We start from the raw sequence: 14,733 nt of genomic DNA on the forward strand, positions 1-14,733 counted from the left end.
TGATGGCATAGTTGTGCAACTTCTTATAATTTTGGTAAATTTTCTTTTTTTTGCTAAAGGATTTATAATTTTGGTAAATGCGACCATAGCCAAAACTATCACATAAACCTTGTATAGTTTAGGTTAGTGCATGTACCGTTTTTTTTAAAAAACACTGAAATTATATTGACATCAAAGTGAAACACGAATAATTTGGTCACTCCGTAGACTTTTTTTTGAACGATGAATTTGAAAGATACAGAGCCAGCAAGAACAAGTTCTTCTGGAATGAAGCCCTAAGAAAGGGGAGCTAAAACAAACTACAAAGTGGATATGAACAAAGAAAACAGAGATTACACAAGTTCAGCCGCCTTGAGTTCGCCTAGTTTCAGTCAATAAAATGAAAATATTTATGCTCATTTACTCTAAAATGGAAAATCTACATACGAGCGCGACAGTAGATGCGATGCAAACGTAAGAACCAAAATAATTTTAAGAATCCGACATATAAATGTTTAACGACTTTATTTTCAGATACAAACCAAAGTTAGGGCTGGCTTTGAGATTTGGGAGCTTGTGGTAATGTATATGCAATTTTTTTTTTTTGCAAAATTAGAGGTCTAACTTTTTTTTTGGACTTATATTTATGTAATTTTTCCAAAAATTTCGGTAACTTATTGCAAATGTTTTATTTAGTATGGTTTAGAGCCATCCTGCAAACATATCCAGTGTTTTAGATGATAATAAAAGAGCCACTTGTGAAAACAAATTTGCATTCAGCACTGAGAAAATCATGGACTCATACCTCCTTTTGGAAATAATTGTCTACGGCGTTACAAATTGACTCTCTCTTTTACATCCGCCGTTACACATTGACAACAGCACTGTATTCAATCAATCTATATGACAACAATAAATAAGTCAACAACATAACAATTTAACAAGAACTTAGATGGAATTCTTTTATTTTTTGTTGCTGTTAGGACTTGTAATTAGGTTTAGTCAACATTAATTAATGATGGTAATATTATTTTAAAAGAAATAATGTTGAGTGGAGATCACATGGAGGATGAAGATAAATATAACAAAACGATTCCTCATTACCTTTCCTTCCTCAGAAAGGATTCATCTTCCTCCACATACGTGTCTCACCTTCTCCTCTCTAATCGCTAATCTCCTTTCTCTGTTTCTATCTTCAGATAGGAATCCACATGGAGTCTATTTCTCCACTCACGAATCATCCAACGGCTAGCTCCGGTTTTGATCAGTCGCGGCGTAAGCGGAAGAAGAAACCAACGTCACTTTCTTCGTCTCAATCATCGGTGCAGAAATGGAGATCCGAGAAGCAACAGCAAATCTACTCGACCAACATCATTCAATCTCTCAGGGAACTACGTATCAGCGCCGCCGCCGCCACCGATGCCTCTGCTAAGCTCCCTCCTCGCGGCGGAGGCAGAGCCGTACGTGACGCCGCCTACAGGTCTCTGGCCGTTACGGCGAGAGGCAGGACGCTGTGGAGCCGAGCTATACTATCTAAAGCCGTTAGAGTGAAGCTCAAGTTTAGGAAACAGAACCGGTTAAGAACTTCGAATCCTCCCGCGGTGGTATCGATAACCGGGTATAACCGGTTAAGGAAAAAGAGAGCGACGGTTTTGAGGTTGAAGGCGAAGGGTTTTACAGCTGTGCAGAGGAAAATGAAACTGCTGAGCCGGTTAATCCCCGGTTGCCGGAAACAACCGTTACCGGTGGTTTTAGAAGAAACTACTGATTACATCGTTGCGATGGAGATGCAGATTCGTGCTTTGAATGCCATTCTCTCCGCCGTTGGCTCCAGCTCGACTGTGCCGGGATCGTTGCCGGAGACAGGTCATGATGGCGAAGAGACACACATGCTCGATTAGCTTGGCCCAGCTGTCTTTTTGTATTTTTTTCTGTATTAAAAAATATTTGTTTATTTGATCGTGATGTTTTCTCTGCTATTTTAATATTTTGAATTTATGATTCAACTCATCTTCATTTAACTAATAAATGATGTGATTAGTAACAAAATTATTTCTGAATCCTTCACAAACTAAAGAAAGTTAGCCATACCGCCAATACAGAATCCTGTCCTGTGATGAGCCTTTGCCTACGAGCCAACGGATCAAATCTGAGTTTAATGGTTTGTTGAATCTCTGCAATAAGAGTGCTTGTAGACTTCCTTTCAACCGAGCCGTGTGCAGTTTTAGAAGCCGTGTGCAGTTTTAGAAGCCGTGATTAGTAACAAAATTATTTCTTCTTTGTTTAGAGCCGTGTGCAGTTTTAGAAGTGTTTCTATTTTCGGACCTTGCCCAAGACCGTTTGTGGTTTGGGACTTTTTGTTTTGCAGTTTCATTTTAATAAAATAAGTTATTTAGAAAAAAAAAAAATTTATTTCTCTAATGGATTTTATTTTACAAGTTTTATTAGAATATAGTAATATCTAATAAAAATGATAAAGAAAAAAAATTGTGATTAAATTAATAATTTCATATAACAAAATAGTTAAATGATGTTAGATCTAACCATGCATATGGAAAATTGAAAATGATTCATCTTTTGAAGTTATAATTTATAAACAATGATGGCTAAAATCTTTAATCTTGATGATGAGGTTGAAAAAAATACTACAATACGTAGGTGTGCAAAATTATCTTGAAAAGTCTCACAAGTTAATCATATGGAATAACAAAAAAAACACTAAAAAATTATGCAACAAGTAAAAGATTAGAGATAAGCACTTATGACATTAAATAAAAAGGTAAAATTAAACAACACAAGTCATATTTTGATATAATTATATCCAGTTATATATGCACAACTTTATATAATTAGTAATTTATAATATTACTAAAATCATATGTCAACAAACTTCTAGCCAAAAAAAAAAACAAACTTCTAGTCACATGGATTCAACGGTAAACGGAACCGTTACAAAATCTATGACCCTCAAAACAAGAATCAACGAGCAGGAGGAGAAGAGAAGAAGATGACAAGGAAGTAGACAAGAAAACCTGCAATAAGTATCCCTCCGTACACCAATGTCTGATAAGATTTGACTCCAACTGTGTATTTGTACTCTATCTTACAGCATCTCATGTTCTCCCTTTCTGTTTCCAGTACATGTTCTACGTACCTGAAACAATTGTTTATTTTTTGTTTGTCTGTTACATTTTATTTGCTCAGAAAAAGAAAAATGTATTAAGACAAGTAAGAAGATACTTACTGCTGTGTAAACATGGTGGTCTGAAGAATCTCTGAGCTGTTGAGATGTGCATCGTATAGTTTGTGGTCGTATAGCAAAGACGAGAGATCCACTAGTTGCTCCTCTACACTCTATTTTTATGATAACGACAGACCACAAAAAGAGTGAAACAATCCATCTGGTTGAGAATTGAAATAGCAGAGCGTAACAAAAGATGTTTTCTTAAAACTCACGTCTAGATATTTCTCTAATCTTTCGACTAGCTCGTGCGGGAAAGGCTCAGGCAATGTGGTTGTCTTTTTGTAGAACTTCTCCACCCATAGCTCCGTTTTTGTTTTGTTCTTTTTGTCTTTCACTGGCTCTCCTAGTGGAGTTTTGAGGTATTCAGATGCAAAGTTTTGTACTGCCTGTTCACATGATAACAACATAAACAACCACAAGTATGAACTCTCTGCAGGAGAAACCTATTTTCACTAGTTGCAGGTTAGCTTACCTCTGATGTTTCGCGGATTTTGTGTAGAGCAGAATCAACCCGCGCATAGATAGTATTCCTCTGCGGATTGAGAAACCAATGGCTCACGTGAGATTCAGTGAATGGTATCAGTGCTAATTTATTTTCAAAAACATGATAATGATTGTTGGACTTACCAGTGCTACATCTTGAAGCATTTGACTCATTTGAGAGACGTTTGAGAACGGTCCAAACGGGTGACAACCGGCTGCCCAAAGCCAATTGGTGACAGGTCTTTCATGAGCGTGAGAGGTCTTTTCATATGGTGCACTTACACCGCCTAAAGCAGAAGCTATTCCAGCAAGTATATGCCGTTGTACATGTGATGGAATGGCGTGCTGTCTCTCTGTTTCAGAAACATAACTGCAAAAACAAGAAATAAAACCCGATATGATGACCAGTGTAGCCAAGTTTTATTATTGTTTTCTGTTTCTATCGTTGTTATGTTTAGCTCACCTCAAAGGTATTTTCTCATTTAGATGCTGAAGTACAATGACCACATCACTGCTTGCCCACACGAGGCTCTCATCTTCCATCATGAGCTTTGGGTCCACATCGGCTAATGAGAGAATAAACCTATATACAGAGTAGATATCTATATCAATTGCTGTTTTGGTTAAAAGTGTAAATTAAGCACTTAACGTATGACTCTTGCTTGGCCAGCGTACTGAATATACCGACCAGCTGGTTTGTATTAATCAACTCACACTGGAATAACTCTTGTTCCGTAAGTCCGGTAGAGATCTCCTTTTTTCTTAACGGCCTTCTTTTTCTTTCCCTTTTTATGTTTCGAGCTATAAGGTGACCAGAGAGGTTTGTGCTTCACGATGGAATCACTTGAACCTTCAGATTCATCTTCCCAGCTCTGAGTACAAAAATATGGAATCTTTTGGTTGAAAAGAAATACAAAACTTGTGAAAGAAATTTGAATATGAGTTTTTAAGATTTACCTGGCGCAGAAAGTATTTATTAGAAAGCTCAGGGTCAGATACATCGAGCAAACCAGCAGCTAGAACATCAGTAGACCTTTCCATTTCCTGCAATGGTCCATAAGAATAATGAGACTTCACTGGTTGGAGCAGTCACAGCAGGTTAAAGACCTATTATTTTTCTCTGCTAATACAAGATTTCCTAGCTTAACCTAACTCAGAAACCACAGTTGCCGCCTATTGAAACTCACTTCTTTGAGGATAGCACCATCTAGGTATGTTTTGGTATGCACATGGAATCTTCCGTCCGTCTTAGTTTCCTGAAGGGAATGCCCACGCATGGCTTTTGAGACAGCAATTGCTAACTTTTCATGGCGATGTAATGGATGAGCCCCTCCAACGATCACTACTTCTTGTCCATGATGAATCATTTTCTTTACCTGCAATTAGCATGTGAAAACCTATAGAGTTAAATCCTTATCATGGGTGCTAACTCTCTGATAGCAGTGAATTTGGCTAACGTGTCTCTTTACTAATTATATTGACTCAAGGATCAAAACACCATCCAGAGAAGGAAACGAAATATCAGAGCGTCCAGTATTTCATGTACATTACTCATTTAATGCAAGATACATTTACCTCGGATTCTATCTCTTCAATATTTATGCTGTAGTTTTGTCCTCTTTCCATGATATTATACCGATTGTGGTTTTGGAGAACAATGATAGGTACTAGCACTCTAGTCGCAAGATCAACTGTCTCAAACCTGGTCGAAATCAAAATGAATCACCTAAGCATTATTTTTATTGATAGAAGTAAGTAAAGTCTTGGGTATCATATTACCTGACATCAGGAGCTATGACGTGCTCAATTGTAGTAGCTACTAATGCCGCTAACTGACCAGAAAAAATGTCATGGGTAGACTGATGACCAGCATGGCTAACTTCTCCTGGAAGCATAATATTTCGGATCCTTGGCAATGTTCTAGGACTGACACTTCCCTCTTCAGTTTCAATCTTTCCGTATGTACAAGGCCCCGCAGACAAATCTATTACAACATATCTATCAAGACGAGAAGAATAAATTAGAAATAAAACCAAATTGAGAGCTTAGTGGAAAAATATATCAGATAAAAATACAAATAAGTAGGATAACAATATCTTGAATATTAATTTAAACAAAAAGGCCAATTACTATCATATTATATGATTATCAAAGTTTAACGAAATATCTAATAAATCATTTAATGAAAGTAGATTATCTTTCCATTCCGTAAAAAAAAAGTTCTATGATAATAATAATAAGTGCATATCTTCTTCGTATTCCTCTAGAGTTCTGAGTACTTTTATCCATACTTACCGCAACGAGGAAAGAAAAATAAAGATTGGTTTACCTGCCTGATCCCAGCCAAACTTGGGATGCTCCTCCACCATTGTATCTATATCGATATATATAATCTGCCTCCTGTTTCTCCTTGTCTGCCTCACTAAGCTCTGGTAGCGTTGCAAACATCAAGCTGTCTAGATCAATCTCTGTATTTCGAGGATCCATTCTTACCTGAATAATGATTTAAGAAAATAAAGTGGCAGATAAATAACCGAACAGGATATAATCAGTTACAGATTAAATGAACATATGAGCAAAAAATAAACATCTTCAAGAACAAAGAGAAATACGAAGGTCATAATCCAAGAAGGCAACAAATATCTACCAAACAAAAACAAGAGCAGGTAAAGCATTTGGACATTCTGCATACTATATGCAAGACTCAAGAAGTAAGAAGAGCACTGCAAGCCATACCTTATCAAAATTCACAACAAATATAGCACTTGGTATGGGTTTATCCGCCGTGCCAGCTGATCCAGCTCCAACTTCCGTATCAAATATATAAGAGTAAAGCCGGTTAAATGCGGACTCAACTTTTGTTGCCTCTACGTCATAGGCAGGTAACTGTCTTCCAAAATCAGTCTGAATTGAAGAGAGAGAGAGAAAAAAATCAGTTAAATGTTATATACATTAAAACGTAGATTTACAGCAAACAAATTTAGTTACATTCAGCAGCATACTTATATATTTCCATGTGTATGTGAATTTTTTATGAGAGAGAGAGTTAAATTAGAAATGATAAGATCACAGCAACCTCAAGTGCAGTCCCAGCAGGCACCATGGATTCTTTCACTGTCTTCTCCAGAGCTATTAATTCAGGTTGCCCAACCTAAAAACCGGAAACAAACGATGAATATTTGAATAGTAAACCAATGGGAACACGGTTAATATGGCATCAGAATTCAGAAGTCTATAACACTTATTACTGAGAACATACAACTACATGCACAGTAACAATCTGACTCAAGATGCAAAACCTCAAACAGCTCAAGCAAGATTAAGATTCCACAGCTCACATTGCTTAGTTTGTTAACAATCCAAAACGACAAATACAACATTCCAATACTGATAAAGTAATACAAAATCATGAAGAGTGGTTTGAGATTAAATAAAATACTCACAGGAAACACATTATAAACCAATCGATGTTCAATATCAAGTGGCTCTCCCGTCTCTTGGCACGATGGCCTATGGGTCGAGAAGCTAACTCTCAAGAACTCCTCTAATTTGTGAGGATCCATAGCATATCTGTATCCTCCATCCCCATTCATACCAACAAGGACTATGTTCACTTCTAGAGGAACCTGAAATGGTACCTGCATACGAAAAAATAGATGCGAAATTCAATTCTCAATGTGTCACCCCTAAAAGGAACCAATATAACATATGATCTAGCCTCAACGATGCAGATCATTTGAGTGCAAACAAAATTCACAGCCACAAGCACGAACAGAGTTATGATCACACGCGTGAAGCCACAAGAGGGACATTATCATGAGCTCAACGCTTTTAATTGCACAATTTCACGAAGATTCAGCTAATCCTGACTCACTGGTTATGATGATTGATTGTGATTCAAACTATCTCAAGTGGAAATTTACCTCGGCACGGGAGTGAAGCATGCGGCGGACATCGGATCGCACGCTCTCTCGTACGTCGAGGAAGGCGCTGTGATGCCAGTGAGGGTGACCCGGCTCGCGGCGGAAAGGTTGCTGAGCCGACTCAGACCGGGAAACGAGTCCGCTTAGAACAGTGAGAACCGCAACGAACAGGAGAGTAGAAAACGAAGTCGATCGTAAACCCGATCTCACCTCCATAACTGAACAAACAACCGGAGATATTTTCAGTCACCTCCGATTTGGACTTGAGAGACTCGATATGCTACTCGCCGAAGAGAAAATGAAGTCTAATTACCAATTCACCCTCAAGGTTTTGCTGAAATTACAGTAGATAAAAATATCGTCACAGCTGACGAAGACGAAGATATTAGAAGCAACATGCTACGTGTCACATCCACCGTGGTCACTAACATCAATCAATACATCTAATAATATCACGCCACGTGTTCTTCATCCCTCTATTTAACAAAGCTTGTCCCAACGACTCTCCTTCCTTCCTTATCTCTTGGAAAGACAAAAAAATGAATCGTGTGATCTTCTTCCTCCTCACAGCAGCCGCTCTACTCGTCGCCATCACGGGCCACGTATCAGAAGACGGTTTCGATAACCCGATCATCAGGCAAGTCGTCCCGGAAGAAAACGATGAGCAGCTGCTCAACGCGGAGCACCACTTCTCTCTCTTCAAGTCCAAGTACGACAAGACCTACGCGACTCAGGCGGAGCACGACCGTCGCTTCCGCGTCTTCGAGGCTAATCTACGTAGAGCCAGGCGTCACCAGCTGCTCGATCCGTCGGCCGTCCACGGCGTAACGCAGTTCTCAGATCTTACTCCGAAGGAGTTCCGCCGCAAGCACCTAGGCCTGAAACGGAAGCTCCGTCTTCCAAAAGACGCTCAGAAGGCGCCGATCCTTCCGACCAGCGACCTCCCGACGGATTTCGATTGGCGTGACCAAGGAGCCGTCACTCCCGTTAAAAACCAGGTATGACCTCTGTTCTGTTAGCTCGAATACTAAACCGAGTTAAACCAAGCTTAGATATATGTACAATTGAACCAACCACCAAACCGGTTCCACCTAAATACAAATATCAACAGGCTAATACAATAATTGCCATAAATAGACAGTTAGCTAGCTCACATACTAAACCGAATTAAACTAAGCTTAGATATATGTACAATTGAACCAACCACCAAACCGGTTCCACCTAATACAAATATCAACGGACTGATACAATAATTGCCATAGATAGACAGTTAGCTTTCCACTTTCGTGAGTTTCGATCACCATCAAATATTGAATTATGTGTGTGTTTGATGTGGAAAAGGGTTCGTGCGGATCGTGCTGGTCGTTTAGCGCAACAGGAGCTCTTGAAGGAGCACATTTTCTGGCGACTAAAGAGCTTGTTAGCCTCAGCGAACAGCAGCTCGTGGATTGCGACCATGAGGTTTGTTTTTCTCTCTCCCTTATCCATCATTCGTTCTAGGCATAAGAGTTTGGATACTTGTTCGGTTCGGATTATTTTGGGTTCAACCTTCTAGACTGTTTATGAATATATGGGTTCGTTAATAATACTTTTCAGTTATGGTAGACTTGGTACCTCTGTCTAATATCTATTTTGGATCTGAATTCATTTCGGGGTTTTGGTTAATAATACTCTAGGTTCAAGTATTTTTATTAGATTGTATCAAAATATACATGAGATTAAATATTTGAATAATTTTGTCCAAAAAAAATAATTTATTTAGGTTTTAAATACTTATTTTGCATACTAGTTTGGGTCATCGGATATTATTCTGTGATCCTCATTGACGTAATCCTTTTTGATGTGTTGGGTAAAGTGGTTGTAACTAATTTTGGCATTGAAAATTTTCCTTTTACTGCAGTGTGATCCAGAAGAGGCCAACTCATGTGACTCTGGTTGCAATGGAGGACTAATGAACAACGCTTTTGAGTACACTCTTAAAGCTGGTGGCCTTATGAAAGAAGCAGACTATCCTTATACAGGACATGACAATTCCGGCTGCAAGTTCGACAAGAGCATGATCGCCGCAAGAGTGTCTAATTTCAGCGTTGTCTCTGCGGATGAAGATCAAATCGCTGCAAATCTAGTCCACCACGGTCCTCTTGCTAGTAAGTTCTTTAACCAAAACGGTTTTTTTTTATTGTTGTACATATTCAAGAATCAGATATTTAACGCATTCTCTGTTCTGCTCGGCAGTTGCTATCAATGCAATGTGGATGCAAACTTACATAGGAGGAGTCTCGTGCCCGTATGTATGTTCTAAGAGCCAAGACCATGGAGTGCTCTTGGTTGGGTTTGGCTCGTCGGGTTATGCACCAATCCGTCTCAAGGAGAAGCCTTACTGGATCATAAAGAACTCATGGGGAGAGACGTGGGGCGAGCATGGTTACTACAAAATCTGCAGGGGACGTCATAACATCTGTGGTATGGACACAATGGTATCTACTGTTGCTGCTGTTCATACCTCAACTCAGTAGAACTATTAGGACACTACTGGGTTTTACCTGTCCTTGTGTGTATATTATATATATATGTGTATCTGAATAACAACTATGGACTGTTATTTTTAGTATTATCGTCAATTTGTTTCAGTTTTAATGTAAAATATAGCCTTGGGGTGTCGTTATCCTTGTAGCATCGAATGCTAAAGAAAAGTGATATGATGATCAGTTTATAAGTATGTAATAATGGAAGTTTTACATTATGTTTGGCGCCGTGAGACATACAGAAGACAAACGCAAATTCTTATTGTTCCAAGAATAACAAAGATCAAACTGCTTATTTACATTGTTAAAACTGCATAAGGTCCGGTTTTGTCTTATCTTCTACAAACACTTTCAGGTTTTGTTCTACAAGCACTTTTCGTACCAGTTATCACTTATCACCAGAACTATCTCGGTGGTGTTTATACACCGTGTCGTACGTTGTCACATCTTTAATCTTGCAATTTGTGATATGGCAATCATTTTTGAAAAGGTCACTTCCAAAAATGTCGGTTCACATCTGATGTCTATCCAACTACCTCTACCTCTTGTTGTCTATGGTGATTTGGTACAACGTGAATATTAAAATTGATGTTTTCCAGTTAAAAGGATTTGTGGCTTTTTCAAAAGGACAAAGATACATGTTTTGAAGTTCAAAATCAGATGTTAAACAATTTGCAGAAGCTAAAAAGACTGAAGCAACATTCCCTACGAAAACAGCATGGAAATCTTTTATTTATTTATTTTGAACTAAACAGTTCTAAGAGATGCTTTGCCACAACATTACAAGAGATAAAAGCCCTTTTTTCAAAAAAAAAAAAAAGAAAAACATTACAAGAGACCCGCTCAAGGTTTAAACTTTGTGAAAAGAATAGAAGAGTGCTATCCAAATTCATGGTTTATATATATATCAAATACTGTTAGATAATACCAGTTTCAATCGCCTAACTTTTCCAAAGTTAAAGTTGATGAAAAGAAATTGCTTCAGATAATACCAGTTAGCAATTATATGCGTAGAAAGAGAATTAGTTAGGAATCTAGATTATGAAAATTTAGTGAAAATAAGGAAAAGGAATTATGTCTTACACTTTTTTCAGATTATCGTGTATATTTTATGTTGTTTCAAATATATATTACATTCAAAATGAAATTGTTAAAGACCTCATTTTATATTTGCTTTAAGCCTCTCTAGACCTTCACTGTATTTACGTCTAGCGATACCGACTATGAGCTCAGAGCTCCAATAGTAAGTTTTTTTTTTGTCACTGACTCCAATAGTAAGTTTAAAATGCACAAACCCTACTTTTTTGCTAAATTATAAATGTCATTAAGAAACTTAACGAAGATCTGGTTACAAATGATTGAAACCAACACTGCTTTTCAGCCTATCAAGTTTAAGGAACTGCAAAAAAATAAAAACCCTAAAGAACCTAAGAAAATTAACACCAAGCATCCACAACGATGGCGAGCTTGAAGTTAATATTACAATGTAGCACAAACCCTACTTTTAGGGTTTAGAATCTGATTTTAAACTAGAACGGAAAACTAACATAACCCGTAATTGATCGTATAATGTTAATGAAATAGCTTCAGACAATGTTACTATTGAAGATTTTAAATGTATAATGAGTGCGTAGTTTTCTAACAACAATTATTGTTTCTTTAGCTATTTTCCAGACTACTAACCAAATATATATTTTTTCTTCCTCTAGTGGCTGACCGGATCGAAAAATATTTTTTTCCATGCATGTCAGTTGGATTGTGATATTTGTTCAAAAGGAATCATTAACATCGCAAAGCTCATATTTTTGTTAATCATTTATTTCATTCATAATAATAATTCCAGCATTTATAATCTCATCCTCTCCTGGCGTGGTACACAAGTAACTAGCCCTATAAAGCTAGATTCAAAATCCACCACCACCGCCTCCTCCGGCATCACCACCAAACCCTCCACCGGCACCATGGCCTCCTCCTGCACCACCACCAAAACCTCCACCAGCTCCTCCACCGTGGCCTCCACCAGCACCACCCCCGAAACCTCCTCCAGCACCACCACCGTGACCTCCACCAGCTCCACCACCGAACCCTCCACCAGCACCACCACCATGTCCTCCTCCAGCACCACCACCGAATCCTCCACCAGCACCACCACCATGTCCTCCTCCAGCACCACCACCGAATCCTCCACCAGCACCACCACCATGTCCTCCTCCAGCCCCACCACCGAATCCTCCACCAGCACCACCACCATGTCCTCCTCCAGCACCACCACCGAATCCTCCTCCAGCACCACCACCATGCCCTCCTCCAGCACCACCACCAAATCCTCCCCCAGCACCACCACCATGGCCTCCTCCAATAGCACCACCACCTTTGCCTCCACCAGCACCACCACCAAATCCTCCTCCAACACCACCACCTTTGCCTCCACCAGCACCACCGCCGAACCCTCCTCCAGCACCACCACCGTGGCCTCCTCCAACACCACTACCACCACCTAAACCACCACCTTTGCCTCCACCAGCACCACCACCGAACCCTCCTCCAACACCACCACCGTGGCCTCCACCTGCACCACCACCAAAGCCTCCACCGGCTCCTCCTCCAAGACCACCACCTCCGCCTTTTCCACCACCAAACCCGCCTCCAGCACCACCACCTCCTCCAAAACCACCACCTCCTAAAGTCTCCTTCTCGAGTCTCCTACATTCTGCTACTCCAATAATGAGCAACACAAGCATCAAGCCCAAAAATCCAAATCGCTTAGAAACTTTCCCCATTTCTTTCTACTTCTACTTTACAAAGTGTTGTTCTTTGTTCAGTGCGATTGGTTTACTCACCGTACTATGCTTACTATGTCTATTTATAGGAGCAAACAAATAAAGAGCATTAATGAGAATTAGTTGAGGCCTTCATCATACACTAACTTGATTTTTTTCATACAATTTCGCTATCTTTTATGCTACAATTTTCCTCATGTGTAATAAATGAGCGCAGAGCAAGTGTTCCTTTTTCAAATTGTAGCCTTGTCATACTTTTCAACCCTATCAATTTGTTTAACTAATCTTAGCAAAAAAATATGTTCATGTATCGGGAGTATTTTTTTTTATCACCGACTAAGTCAGCCTAATGAAAGATATACATTGATCTTATTTCGTTCTCCTATGCAGAAGTTTAAATATGTTTCCCAACATGTTTTAAGATCTAAGCTTGTTTATGTTAACGCAATCTAATGTTCCAAAAAAACACGAAGCTTATCTGATTCCAAGTCGACACATGCAATACTAAACAAGTGCTTACAATCCATATGTGAAGTGGTTTTTAAACATTTATGAAAACTAAGATTAACATCTCAAAAGAAGTCATGATATATTTTGGTTTTCTAGTGTTCTATCCATATATATATTTATGATTTTCTACGATGTATGATAATGAGTTGTAGAGATAGAAATATTAGAAGATTGTACATGATATTGAGTAATACGAAACAAATAAAAAGAGCTTTCCACTGTGAAAAAGGTGACGAGAAATTCAACATAGGTTTGAAACACAGTGGGGTCAGGGCTGATGGTGGAATTAATTAAGGTCTCTGTTTACAGCGTCTCAACTACTTTACCACTTACATACATTTTGATCTTCTATTATCATAATCATGCAGTTTATTATCATCCACAAATCGTTATATATCATTATGATCTGCCGACAAACTTTAATATTTATTTTGACTACAGACTGAAAATCAGGACTATAGTAACCAAATTGGTGTACAAAGTTTTGGACTTTCGTTTGCGCGTACCAAATTTGTTTCTTTTTAATTTGACACAAACAATTTTAGTCTTTATTTGGGTTGGTTGCAACTGTTTAGTAAAGAGATTGATTTTATGGCTTCATCTAATCATCTTTGTTATAGTGCTGCCACTCCACCTATCACCTTTACAATGCTGAGGCTCAAAAGAAAAACTTACTATAACCCGAAAATCTAAAACATGGGATTTTATATGATGTTGGTTTAACTTTTGAGTTATCAATTTCGTAAAGAGTATAGCTTAACCATAATATATTATAACTCACTTATAACTTAAGTCATCTGCTATATTACTAAAACTGAAATAATTTTTGGTATTTCATTTTATTTACAGATTTAGATTTTCTTTTATTTACAGATTTAACCACTGTATTTAAAAAAATCAAATATTTCATTTTTATACTTTTTTACAAATTCTATCACAACATTTTAAATTAATCTATATTATTAAAGTAAACTAACTTTTGGTAATTATTTTTATATACAGATATATACTTCATTTATTTACAGATTTACCCACTGTATTTACAATAAATTAAATATTTTCTTTTAATTTTTTTTTACAGATTATGCCACAACATTTAAAATCAATTAAAATAATTAATTACAATTCCAAAACTTATCTAACCAGATCGATATTTATATTGACCGTTAATCATTTTAATTAAACCGATATTATATTATTAGTGGCTATAACAAAATTATGGTTATTGTTTCTTTGTGGTTAAAATAAAAAAAAACTGAAATATATAGTATATATTATATAAAAAAATA

The 14,733-nt window shown here is 37.8% G+C and overlaps 4 protein-coding genes across 4 annotated transcripts; 2 read left to right on the forward strand and 2 right to left on the reverse strand.

Moving 5' to 3' along the window:
• The first annotated feature begins 1,033 nt into the window (after positions 1 to 1,033).
• LOC108829669 (transcription factor bHLH147) lies at positions 1,034 to 1,989 on the forward strand. Its single transcript, XM_018603285.2, has one exon. It carries the CDS (start codon positions 1,191 to 1,193, stop codon positions 1,878 to 1,880), a length of 690 nt encoding a protein of 229 aa, XP_018458787.1. The 5' UTR covers positions 1,034 to 1,190; the 3' UTR covers positions 1,881 to 1,989.
• Positions 1,990 to 2,764: 775 nt separating this feature from the next.
• Positions 2,765 to 7,965, reverse strand: LOC108842236 (uncharacterized). Its single transcript, XM_018615092.2, has 16 exons — positions 7,630 to 7,965; positions 7,150 to 7,344; positions 6,783 to 6,857; positions 6,443 to 6,610; positions 6,036 to 6,199; positions 5,486 to 5,704; positions 5,282 to 5,408; positions 4,894 to 5,082; positions 4,664 to 4,750; positions 4,421 to 4,578; positions 4,170 to 4,289; positions 3,851 to 4,076; positions 3,696 to 3,755; positions 3,436 to 3,609; positions 3,224 to 3,333; positions 2,765 to 3,133 (listed from the first exon to the last, which is right to left on the reverse strand). The coding sequence occupies exons 1-16, from the start codon at positions 7,843 to 7,845 to the stop codon at positions 2,959 to 2,961; spliced, it is 2,463 nt and encodes an 820-aa protein (XP_018470594.1). The 5' UTR covers positions 7,846 to 7,965; the 3' UTR covers positions 2,765 to 2,958.
• A 167-nt stretch (positions 7,966 to 8,132) lies between these two features.
• LOC108842237 (probable cysteine protease RD19C) lies at positions 8,133 to 10,372 on the forward strand. Its single transcript, XM_018615093.2, has 4 exons — positions 8,133 to 8,627; positions 8,971 to 9,090; positions 9,530 to 9,776; positions 9,865 to 10,372. Exons 1-4 carry the CDS (start codon positions 8,169 to 8,171, stop codon positions 10,143 to 10,145), a joined length of 1,107 nt encoding a protein of 368 aa, XP_018470595.1. The 5' UTR covers positions 8,133 to 8,168; the 3' UTR covers positions 10,146 to 10,372.
• Positions 10,373 to 11,936: 1,564 nt separating this feature from the next.
• Positions 11,937 to 13,064, reverse strand: LOC108841530 (glycine-rich cell wall structural protein-like). The gene has a single exon (XM_018614289.2). It carries the CDS (start codon positions 12,932 to 12,934, stop codon positions 12,059 to 12,061), a length of 876 nt encoding a protein of 291 aa, XP_018469791.2. The 5' UTR covers positions 12,935 to 13,064; the 3' UTR covers positions 11,937 to 12,058.
• Between the last annotated feature and the right edge of the window lie 1,669 nt (positions 13,065 to 14,733).

Source organism: Raphanus sativus, chromosome 2 (assembly GCF_000801105.2).
Source record: "Raphanus sativus cultivar WK10039 chromosome 2, ASM80110v3, whole genome shotgun sequence".
In the NCBI taxonomy this organism is placed as follows: Eukaryota; Viridiplantae; Streptophyta; class Magnoliopsida; order Brassicales; family Brassicaceae; genus Raphanus; species Raphanus sativus.

Bases quoted from the DNA above. Each gene is read 5' to 3' on its own strand.
- LOC108842236 (XM_018615092.2), bottom strand. From the start codon at position 7,845: ATGGAGGTGAGATCGGGTTTACGATCGACTTCGTTTTCTACTCTCCTG. The intron at 6,200-6,442 runs GTATGGCTTGCA...ATCATTATTCAG, and splicing joins TTGTTGTGAATTTTGATAAG to GTAAGAATGGATCCTCGAAA. The intron at 3,134-3,223 runs GTAAGTATCTTC...CAATTGTTTCAG, and splicing joins ACCACCATGTTTACACAGCA to GTACGTAGAACATGTACTGG.
- LOC108841530 (XM_018614289.2), bottom strand. From the start codon at position 12,934: ATGGGGAAAGTTTCTAAGCGATTTGGATTTTTGGGCTTGATGCTTGTG.
- LOC108842237 (XM_018615093.2), top strand. From the start codon at position 8,169: ATGAATCGTGTGATCTTCTTCCTCCTCACAGCAGCCGCTCTACTCGTC. The intron at 8,628-8,970 runs GTATGACCTCTG...GATGTGGAAAAG, and splicing joins TCACTCCCGTTAAAAACCAG to GGTTCGTGCGGATCGTGCTG. The intron at 9,091-9,529 runs GTTTGTTTTTCT...CTTTTACTGCAG, and splicing joins TCGTGGATTGCGACCATGAG to TGTGATCCAGAAGAGGCCAA.
- LOC108829669 (XM_018603285.2), top strand. From the start codon at position 1,191: ATGGAGTCTATTTCTCCACTCACGAATCATCCAACGGCTAGCTCCGGT.